At 38.7% G+C, this 11,757-nt stretch overlaps 1 protein-coding gene across 1 annotated transcript; it reads right to left on the bottom strand.

The window, feature by feature from the left end:
* Window positions 1–6,978: 6,978 nt before the first annotated feature.
* On the bottom strand, window positions 6,979–10,265 carry LOC145089261 (uncharacterized). The gene is made up of 4 exons (XM_079027721.1): window positions 10,225–10,265; window positions 7,802–7,981; window positions 7,313–7,702; window positions 6,979–7,249 (listed from the first exon to the last, which is right to left on the bottom strand). Exons 1-4 carry the CDS (start codon window positions 10,263–10,265, stop codon window positions 6,979–6,981), a joined length of 882 nt encoding a protein of 293 aa, XP_078883847.1.
* Between the last annotated feature and the right edge of the window lie 1,492 nt (window positions 10,266–11,757).

Below are 11,757 nucleotides of genomic sequence, written 5' to 3'. Positions count from 1 at the left end.
GAGTTTGGAGTGTGATTCTTGGTGGAAAAATGAGAGAATGAATGAAGTGTGAGGAGAGAGGAGGCTTTTCTAGCCTTTGACCAATTGTGTGGTTGGAAAAAGGTGGGAAAAGTACAATGAAGTGACTAGGTAAGGGCTGATGGGGAATAGTGACATGAGTGGATATGGGTGGTTGCTTGTGTCATAGAATAAAGGAAAGTCAACACTCCACCTCTTGTACTTTACCCACTCTTTTGGATAAGGTTTTATCCTTAAAAACGTGATAAATTAATAATTATGGGTCCTTATAAGTTAAAATAAAGTTTTGGGTGAAATTCCCACGTTAAAACAATTAAAAACAAAGCAAAAATTAAGTCGTAGTCGAAAACCGGAAAGAAAATGGCTAACAGCGAAGCTTCTCGGAAGGGGGCCGAAGGTTCGGTCCCTTCTGATGCTAGGTCCGAAGCGAAAGGAAGCGAGGGTCAGCAAGAAGCGAAGGGTCAGAAGTGAGGTAGACTGAAGTGAACAGTACCTTCGGGTTCGGTTCCAGGAGCCTTTGGGTTCGGGTGTGCATGCGAGGTTCGGGCCCGAGAGGACCCTTCGGGTTCGGTTCTCAGCAGGTTCGGGTTCGGCTCAGGAGGGTTCGGTCCCTAAGAGGACTTTCGGCCCTAAGAGGGGTTTCGGGTCCTTAAGAGGGGTTTCGGGTCCTTAAGCCCCTTTTTGTCCGTTTTTGCCCCGTTTTAATCCGTTTTTGACCCGGTTAAGGGTCGGAATGACCCGAATGACTTCAAAAAGTTACGGAAACTTTTGAGAGAGATTTGGGAGAGATTTCACATACAAAGAGATATTTGGGAGAGATTTCACATACTTAGAGAGATTTTGGAGAGATTTGACATTCTTGGAGAGATTTCACATACAAAGAGATATTTGGGAGAGATTTCACATATTTAGAGAGATTTGGGAGAGATTTGACATTCTTGGAGAGATTTCACATACAAAGAGATATTTGGGAGAGATTTCACATATTTAGAGAGATTTGGGAGAAACTCTCGATAAGAAGAGATAGAGTGAAAACGATTGAGAGCGGTTTCATGTGTGACAAATGTGGGTGTCCGGCTTCGCAATGCAAGGTCCGTAAACCCCGTTAAGCTTTGTTTAAGGATCTTACACACTCCCGATGAGTATGCAACATTGTTTTATCGGTTTGGTTTGTCACTTACCACAGTTTTAGGTTAAGGAGATCTAGATGTACGTGCTTTTCGATTTATGATCTATCATTAGAATAGCGAGTTGTTTAGTAACTACAGAACGTAAGCCCTAGTACACAAGGGTTAGTTGAGTTGACCGGTTTGACTTGTTGACTTTATTTGACTTTGAATTGACCAGAATTTGACGGTTGTCACATCATCCCCCCGTTAGAGGGAATTTCGTCCCGAAATTTGAATTTAGGCAAGGAGTTTGTGAGTGACTACAATTGGCTCTATATTATTTTGATTCTGACTAAGAGATGAGTTATTATACATGAAAACTTAGCTTATACACATTATGATATAACCAAGACTGGGCGGATAGTGAAATGTGTGATTCTACTTTAGTTTCACATCCCAACGAGGAAAAGAAACTAAGTTAGAAATCTCACATTCTATTGTCTACCAGGTCTTCGTTATATATAACTGGGGAATGTATAAGTGAGGAAATCATAACAAATAACATTCTTACCAATCCTTCTTAATGAACTAGAATTCCTAGTAAGGGCTATCATTGAACCTAGATGTATTTCGACCGTTCACCTATAGAGAAGAAGTATGTTCTCGAAGGTTTGACCTACATCCCTATGATGCAGTCCTATCACGGAGTAGAAGTAAGTTCATAGAATGGTCTCATAACGTTTGTCATTCAAACCGGGTTCCATTGGTTGGTGAATAACATGATCCAACCTTTGAAAGAGAATTGGGACGATCCCGGAGCTAAAATTACTCTAGTCCAACAACTCGACTAGAGTGGGTTTCAGATAGACTCCTATGGTAGCACGATGGAAGTATTTGGACAAAGGGTGTCATAGAATTTAGCTGACTGACAATGTCATTGATGTTTAAGATGTAACCAATTGGGGAAAAATTGACCTTGTAGAGGGTCTCACATCACATCCGGAGCAGGAGAGTTTTTGGCCGCCTAAAGGCCTAACCAAACGTACCTATAGTACAAGATGGTTTCATAGAGGATGCCACATAGGACATTGATAGGAAAAACGATTCCTTTTTAACAGGGAAAGAAAGTAAGGTATCTACTACTGGTGGCGGTCATCCTTCTGGTGAACCCTCAGTTCAGCTAGTTGCCGCTCCATATCAGGCAGGTGCCTTTCATATACCCTCTAGCGTACTCAGAGTTCTATGACTTCGGTTCGTGTTTCATCCAGTGCTTGCAACAGGGTTTCGTGGTCTCTCTCAAAATTTTCACGTGTGTGCTCAAGGCGATTGATGCAGATTGTATGTATTCTTGCATTTGCATCAACCTCTACGATACAATGGAGAGTTGGTCTGCCCTGAATCTCGTTTCGGGCAACTCTATGGACCAGGATTGGAAGAATTCTATCTACTGAGCTTCCTTCGCTTATGTTGTAGAAGCTTCAGTCTCCATTAAACGACATAGGTTGGTCTTGCTCTTCGCTCCAGGTTTCCAAGCACTCCACCCAAGGAGGTGTCGGGCCTTGAAAAACCAGACGAGGGTTAGGATTCGGAACAAGGGCCATCGGGGTAGGTTCTCCACTTCAGGGTCGGAGTCAGAACCATCGGCAAAGCCTTCAGCTTGGTGACCATCCACAGGGATTGGGTAATCAATCTCTGGCTCCTCTCCGAGCCATTCAGTATTGTCGTGGTTGGGGTAGCACGGGTCGTCGTGGGGATGGAATCCAGCCATGATATCTTCGCGGGAAATGGGGATATAAGAAATAACTAAGTAGACGTACTAATTAGATAATTATAAGATGATCTTTATCAGGTACTTCAATACATTGTTTAGTGCATACTAGTCATATGTATTTGCGACAGGATAGACCTTCGAATAAGCAACCCTAACTCTAAATCCCCAATCCAACGAGAACAGGAAGTAAAGCAAAGATCCACAGATTCTAAGTCTATGACGTCCTGGGTATATATAATTTTAATGTATCCACTAAGCAATTATTGACCTACTGATAAAAATCTATTTAGTTCTTAGATAAGTAATTATAATAACACCAAATACCCCTATGGTATTTCATTGTGGTAGTGTTGGTAAGTTTTTAGACTTGTTGCCACATCACAACCATTCTTGGGCATATGGTAATCACTCCTCGGACCAACATAGTTGATCAGGCTATGCCACTCCCAAGACTGACCATACATCCCCGAGCTTACCTGTGATATCCAACAATCATTACTTTTGTTTTGTTCTAGAATGATGCTGACCTTAGTATGTATGCATGCATGTATACTTTTAGTAAGAAACTATTTATTTCTAAAAGTATAGTTGTTTTGAAAACTTTAATCAGAGACTTTAGTCCCAATTCATTTATAGTTTGTATATCTTATGTGGTTCGATATACTGAGTTCACTATAAGCAATGCTCTGATACCAATCTGTCACACCCCCAAACCAAGGATGGCGGAAACGTCCGGGGGTGGACGACTTCATGTACAACATCACAACAACGTGTATAATAGTGCTCAAGTAAATACAACCATCATAAATATAATTGAAAAAGTTACACCAAAGTATATGTCTACATGTTTCAAAATCAATTACATTATGATGACAAAAATAAATTGTTGACGGTTTAACGTCCCATCCTCAAAGCGCTGAAGTTTTTCCTGTTTCACTGATTTCCTGAGAATACAAGTAGTTTTGAAAAAGTGTCAACAATTAAGTTGGTGAGTTCATAAGAGTTTTGTTTGAAATAGAAACCGTTTTCCTTGTAAAACCGATAGAGTTTGATTTCCAGAAAATCCAATATTTTCTTAGTTAAGTGTGAACAGAATATTCCTATATGATGCGTTAATGAACCCTAGAATGACCCGTAGATTTCCCCTATAATCGTCCAGTGTATATAAGTTATATAAGATTTAAGTTAGATAAAATGTTGAATATAGTGGGTCTGCCCTAGGTCCACAACCCAACGAGGAACAGGAGATGAGGCGGGCACCACCAATTCTAAGCTAATCAAGACTAATTTCTTATATGACTTAAGCATATACGCTCAACGATTATAGTTGAAGTCTAACAATTCTAGATGAAATATGGTTTTAATATCATAACAACTATTTTATGTGAACCTGGTACTTTGGAATGTACCCCATTTGTAGTTAAAAACCCGGTACTTTGTATCTGTACCCCTTTTTGTATAAACCCCGGTACTTTGGAATGTACCCCATTTATATGAAAACCTGGTACTTTGTATCTATACCCCTTTTTGTATAAAACCCGGTACTTTGTATCTGTACCCCTTTTTGTATAAAACCCGGTACTTTGTATCTGTACCCCTTTTTGTAATTAAAAACCCGGTACTTCGTATTTGTACCCCTTTTTGTATAAAAACCCGGTACTTTGGAATGTACCCCATTTATGTGAAAACCCGATACTTTGGAATGTACCCTATTCGTGTGAAAACCTTTTGTAATGTAATGATCATAAACTATACGTATTATAGTTTATCAAAATGTTTGAAATGTACATGCAACCTAACTATACTTATTATAGTTTAGTATGTTTATTTGTGGTGTATTTGAACCCTTTCTATGTAAGTCAAATGTATAGTACAATATAGCTATGTTTATCTTGCTTTGTTTTGTACTAATGGTTATGATGGAGGATTCTTATTAATTCAGTAAGTAATTTTCCTATTATATAAATATATCATTAAAAGAAATACATGTAATATATGAAGTCATCAAAGATTTAACACTTTGCTCAACATGTTACAAAGTGTTTTGAAAGTTAGAAGCTGTTAACTAACTCTTAACCTTTCTGCACTGTTTTAGAAAAATCATACGAAGTCGAAAACTAGATCCGTAAATTCTGAGAGTTCTTAAAATTTTTCTAGTTTACTCATAATTTTTATCATGATTTTTGGAAGCCTTTAACTTGTATTAAAATTCTCATATTCACAGACTGGTCCGGATTTGTGTTTGAAAAGACAAGCTGTTTTGTAAAAATCACCATAAATTGTAGAAAAATCGTGTGGAGATGTGAAAGTAGTCATTTTAAAGATAATAAGTGGAACTACTTGCACCTAAAGCAGTTTTGAAAACTAAAATGTTTAAGTTGTCCAAAACAGTCCGTGAATGGAGTTGAACTTTTTCTGATGAAGGCTGTTAGAAAAGTTTAGTTACGTTTTTGGTGTTTTAACTTGTATTCCCACCCTAAAAACTTGAGAAAATATGAAAATGTAGGGGTATGAACTCACCTTGAGTAGTTTCAGTAGATGAGTGTTGAAGAAGAGAAGTGTTCAACTCAAGAACACTTGAAGAATCACTTGAAGAATCACTTGAAGATTCGAAGATCTAACAAGAATGTGATGATGTTTGTGTAAGCAATCTATGATTTTGAGTAGGCGGATGTGTAATAATCATAAGAAAAATGATGATACTTACTAAATGAAGGAGAAAAGCCTTGGAGTATTCCTTGAAATTCTCGAAATTGAGAGAGAAAGATGAGAGAGTTTGGAGTGTGATTCTTGGTGGAAAAATGAGAGAATGAATGAAGTGTGAGGAGAGAGGAGGCTTTTCTAGCCTTTGACCAATTGTGTGGTTGGAAAAAGGTGGGAAAAGTACAATGAAGTGACTAGGTAAGGGCTGATGGGGAATAGTGACATGAGTGGATATGGGTGGTTGCTTGTGTCATAGAATAAAGGAAAGTCAACACTCCACCTCTTGTACTTCACCCACTCTTTTGGATAAGGTTTTATCCTTAAAATCGTGATAAATTAATAATTATGGGTCCTTATAAGTTAAAATAAAGTTTTGGGTGAAATTCCCGCGTTAAAACAATTAAAAACGAAGCAAAAATGAAGTCGTAGTCGAAAACCGGAAAGAAAATGGCTAACAACGAAGCTTCTCGGAAGGGGGCCGAAGGTTCGGTCCCTTCTGATGCTAGGTCCGAAGCGAAAGGAAGCGAGGGTCAGCAGGAAGCGAAGGGTCAGAAGCGAGGTAGACCGAAGTGAATAGTACCTTCGGGTTCGGTTCCAGGAGCCTTCGGGTTCGGGTGTGCATGCGAGGTTCAGGCCCGAGAGGACCCTTCGGGTTCGGTTCTCAGCAGGTTTGGGTTCGGCTCAGGAGGGTTTCGGTCCCTAAGAGGGGTTTCGGGTCCTTAAGAGGGGTTTCGGGTCCTTAAGCCCCTTTTTGTCCGTTTTTTCCCCGTTTTAAGCCGTTTTTGACCCGCTAAATATTGCACTAACGTAAATTTCACTTTTTACGTCATTCAGCGTTGCCGGTTCTGTCGCGAAACTTCGATAGGTCATAATTTCTTCGTTATAATTCATATTTCAACATTCTTTATGTATTCGGAAACCTCGTTTCAACTACTAAAAAATTATCCATAGATATCAGCTTTATCTAACATTTCATTTTGACGCTTATTTTTATTCTTAATTAAATTAAGTCACACAGTTAAACACAAAACTCATAATACTCAAATAATACACTTCTATTATTTCAAAATGGGTTACAAAAGTTAACCTGGACTACTATATCAATATTAATGACGAGCCCGGAAACACACGCGTTACATCGACATACACTGTTTCTCCAAGTTCACCATAGAGAAATGTACATTTGACATCCATCTGATAAACATTGAAATCCTTGTGTGCTGCATAGGCTAAAAATATTCGAACAACCTCGAGTCTTGCAACAGGGGAAAAGGTTTCCTCTAAGTCTATAACTTCTTGTTGCAAATAACCTTTAACAACAAGCCTAACTTTGTTTCGAACAACATTGCCATCTTTATCAGTTTTATTTTTAAAAATTCATTTTAATCCCACGATTGAAACATCATTTGGTTTTGGAATCAGTCTCCATACTTTGTTCCTTTCGAATTCAGCAAGCTCAGATTCCATAGAAACAACCCAATCAGGATGTTTCATAGCAGCCTTAACTGATTTAGGTTCGATTTTGGAAATGAAAACATTGAACATGCAAAATTCTTGATTAACATGAAGTACCTCATTCTTTGCACGATGTTGAGCTCGTGTTAGCACTCCATCATGAGGATCACCAAGAACTTGTTCTTTTGGAGGACTTCAAGTCCATCTATCCATTGGATGATATGTTAGATCAAAGTCCAATGGTTCATCTTTGAACATTTCTTCAGTTTTCGATTCTTCCCCTACATTCGACATAGAATCAGATAAGTCATGAAAAATATCAATATTAACATTTGAAGTATTTTGTATAGATCTAGTTTGCTCCCCCTCAACAATTGGATCAATATTAGGATGCTCCCCCTCGCCATTAACACCCCGTTGATGTTGCTCCCCCTCGAAAGTATGTTGCCCTTCAATACTACTGATTGAACTCAAATGCTCCACTTCCACTTGAGCATTAGGTATTACATGTAAACTTTCGTTGATCATCGGAGAACTTGTTGGAGAGTTCATATCAACTGCATCTTGCGAGATGGTCGAATCATCACTATGTTTCGATGCTTCAGGGATTTCATTATCATCAGCATTAACCTCGGCATCAATTGCCCTATTAGGAACACCAAAAATAATCATAATCAAAATTTATTGAATTCAAACTTTGAGATTCATCATTTGATTCATTAATGATTGGTTTTGCTCAAAGCACTTTTCAACTCTTTTTACATAATAATCATCAAAGGTAAGATTAAAGATCTCTTTGATTTTCCTGGTTCTCTTGTTTAACACCCTATATGCCACTGAATTATGAGAATATCCCAATAATATCCCTTCATCAGCTTTTGATTGAAATTTCGAAAGGTTATCCTTAAGATTCATAATGAAGCACCTGCAACCAAAAACATGAAAAATTTGACATTTGGTTTCCTATTGTTAATGATTTCATAAGAGATGATGTTAAATCGATGTTAGGTGCATTTATGCATCCATTTTGTAGCTTCATTTCATAAAAGTGCATTACATATAGGCTTAAACTCATGCATTTTGCATGTTTTTCAGGATTTTTCATGAGGCAATTTCACTCATACATTTTTGTGATATTTCAGAGACTTTTGGTGGTAGGATCTTGTTTGAGGAGGTAACTTAGAGGTATGGACAAAATTTTGGGACTTGCAGAACACTGAGGATGAATATATCAAAGAAATGAAGATTTTGGCTTTTCAGAGATTTACACGGCCGTGTAAATGGAAGCCTTGTGTTTACACATGCCGTGTAAATGAAGACCCTTGAACATTGTACTTTGAAGGCCTGACCAAATTACACAGTGTATTTTTGTATTTACATGGGCCATGTAAATGGTAGTGTTAATTTACACGGGCCGTGTAAATGTGGTTGTGAGTTAAAAACCGTTTTTTCTTCTTTCTAAAAAGGTGTAACCGGTTCCATTAGAAGTTAAGTCGACTTTAGGAGTTCTTGGGGGGGATTTTCTGGAAGATTTGGAAGGCAATCAATACTTGGAAACACTTGGATTTCGTTTGGATTTTTAATTTGTAAGACTTTAACTTTAATTTCTAGATTTGTCTTTTGTTCTAGTCATGTGTGGCTAGAACCCTAGTTTCTCCAACTTTATGTTTTGACTTCTTGAGTTGTGATTTCAATCATATGACTTGATGTTTGCTATTAATTTCTATCTAGTGAATTTGATTTTGCTTTAATCAAATGTTTGATTCTAATTGTGATTTTTATTGGCCATTTGAATTAGGGTTAGGTCATTCAAGTTATCTAATCACAAAATCTGTAATTATTTTATGAATTGGGCTAAGTACAAGCACTAAACTGATTTCCATTGAATTAATTTAGTGTAAATCTTATTCACACACTCTTACGCTCCTGAGCTTGTGAGGAGTATTGGGTGTTGCTGGGAACATTCACATAAAGCTTAATGCAATCTTTTAATCTAATTCTAAGATCTTGTTTAGATTAGGTTAGTAAGGTTAGGGTTAACCAAAGAGCTTGTTTTGGTTAATTAATGTGGTGAATGAAAAGTGTTAGAGCTTGTTAACACTTTCAAGTACCAACTTAGATAAAATAGAGCAAGTATTTAGTTATCTTTGAATCGCATTGCTAAGTTGTCATACATAGAGTTGGAGTCCTTATAATTTCTGAATTTAATTCACTCATTTAGTCGATTACTTGTGTCTTTAATTATTTGTTCTAATCATTGCATTCAAACCCCCCTATTTATTGTTGGTGACCAAAGTACCTTGCGCAAAGAGGTATAGACTGATTATCCCGTGTCTATGTGGATCGACCATGCTTGCCTTGTACTACCTTTTAGTGCAATATAGTAGTGTTCTTTTGGAGTATATGGTACCCCTTTATTTTTTGGGTTTGACACGCCTAACAAATTGGCACAGTTTTTGAGGAAACGGTGTTACTAATTGTTTATGCATAGACCTTTCTGTACAGGTACACCACTGCCAATTCCTCCGAAGATAGAGAAGACTGCAAAGAAGTTAAGGAAGCAAGCCAAGATTCATAAGACGCAACCGGGATCAAGGACTTCTTCATCATCTAACCATCCAGTCATCAACATTTGGGAGGACATACCTCTCTTAAGTGTATCCGCATCCGAAACAGAAACCCTCTCACTCTCACCTCAACCATCCTCATCATGAAATACCACTCCACCTTCTTCACCTACTCATAACATCCAAACTCCACACCCACCTAAACCTCAATTCCTACTCATACCATGTGAGATAACCATGGAGGTAATCCACCTCCAAATCCACCACCAGAGCAAACCCTTCGCCAATGGGCGAGGCAAGAGGTTACTCAACAACCTCTCTGCATCACATATCCGAAAGCCACCAACTTAGAACTAAAATTTGGGCTCATCCATTTACTCCTAACCTTTAGAGGCCTAGAAAATGAAGATCCTCACAAGTTCCTCACTGGGTTTCGTGTTGTGTGTGTGGGCATGAAGCCACACAATGTCACAGAGGATCAAATCAAGCTTAGGGCATTCCCCTTCGCGGTGCAAGATGCAACAAAAGACTGACTCTATGACCTCCCACCGGGGACAGTTACTACTTGGGTAGATCTTGCATATTTTTTTTGGATAAATACTTTCCAGAGATGAAAGCTTCAGCCCTACGGAGGGAAATCATTGGAATCAAGCAACATAAGAGAGAGAGAGAGAGAGAGAGAGAGAGAGAAAGAGAGAGAGAGAGGCTTTTCACATATATTGGGAAAGCTTCAAGAAATTTTGTGCCCGTTGTCCTAAACATGGAATTACCAAGTATCAGCTTCTCCAATACTTCATTGAAGGCATGAATCCAATGGTGAGAAGGCTTCTTAATGCCTCCAGTGGCGGATCTTTACCCGATAAAACTCCAACTGAAATCTGCAACCTAATCAAGAACATGGCTGAAGATTTTAAACATTCAAGCCATGATGAAGAATGGTACACAAATGTACCACGAGGCGTAAAGGAAGTCCAAACTCCTCAAATTGAAGATCAATTGTACGAGCTGACGAAATTTGTAATGATGTTGGCTAAAGACAAGGGTGTGAAACCCACACCCCGCCCTTGCGGTATTTGCAGTCAAGTGGGGCATCCAACCAACATGTGCCCTCAACTTCAAGAGGAGGGTTATGAAGAAGCAAAAGCCATGGGAGGCTATTCCTCATCAAATCGAGGATATGATCAGCCACGAGGTGACCGAAGATGGAACAACAATAAAGGTTGGGGAGGAAATCAACTGGGAAGTTATCAAACAAGTCAACCACATCAATACCAACAAAGACCACCTTTTACACCACAAAACTTTCAGCCAAGGCAGCCACAACACCCTCCTCAACAAGCGGGTTCATCAAGTATGTCCTTATAGGACATAGTGAAGAGTTTGGGTACTAGCACCCAAACCTTCCGACAAGAGACAAAACCAAGCATAAAGAACTTAGAGCAACAAGTATCACAGCTTGCTACTTCCATAATAAGCAAACTAGAATATCAAGGAAAGTTGCCTGCCCAAACTGAAACGAACCCAAGGCACAACGTGTGTGCCATCACATTGAGAGGCACGAAGAGCTACAATGATCCAAAAGTGTCGGTTGATCAAGAGGAAGAAGAAATAGTGGTCGAAGAGGAAACCAAAGAAGAGAAGAAGAAGGATAAAACAACCAAAAAGAAGTCCTTCATCACTGAATCTAAAGCCACACCTGATCCATTTCCCGAAAGTTTAAAGATCACGAAGAAAGAATAGGAGGAGAATGAGATTACGAAAATGTTCCAGAAAGTTCACATTAACATCCCACTCCTCAAGGCCATCAAGCAGGTACCTAGATATGCAAGGTTCCTTAAGGATCTTTGTATATCTAAAAAGATATTAAAAGGAAACCAAAATGTAACAGTTGGGAAGAATGTATCCGCGATTTTGCAAAAGAGGATGCCGTCGAAGTGCAAGGATCCCGGTGTCTTTACAATGCCATGCAAATTTGGGAATCTTTATGTACCTCGATCCATGCTCGATCTAGGTGCATCCATAAATGTCCTACTATATTCTATTTTTAAATCAGTTGGTGTAGGAACATTGAGCAAAGCCGGTGTGATCATCCAACTTGCCGACCGGTCAATAGTACACCAAAAGGGTGTATTAG

The sequence above is a fragment of the Lactuca serriola genome, chromosome 2 (assembly GCF_051521515.1).
Source record: "Lactuca serriola cultivar US96UC23 chromosome 2, Lser_US96UC23_V15, whole genome shotgun sequence".
NCBI classification, from domain to species: Eukaryota; Viridiplantae; Streptophyta; class Magnoliopsida; order Asterales; family Asteraceae; genus Lactuca; species Lactuca serriola.
The sequence above is the reverse complement of the archived record's forward strand: the minus strand, read 5'-3'. Positions and strand labels throughout refer to the sequence as shown.

Excerpts from the sequence above, each read along its gene's own strand:
- LOC145089261 (XM_079027721.1), bottom strand. The coding sequence starts at position 10,265 with ATGATTTCCCTCCGTAGGGCTGAAGCTTTCATCTCTGGAAA. Across the intron at positions 7,703-7,801 it reads TATGTAAAAAGAGTTGAAAA|GGCAATTGATGCCGAGGTTA; the intron begins GTGCTTTGAGCA and ends TGTTCCTAATAG. Across the intron at positions 7,250-7,312 it reads GAATCGAAAACTGAAGAAAT|TCCTCCAAAAGAACAAGTTC; the intron begins GTTCAAAGATGA and ends ATGGACTTGAAG.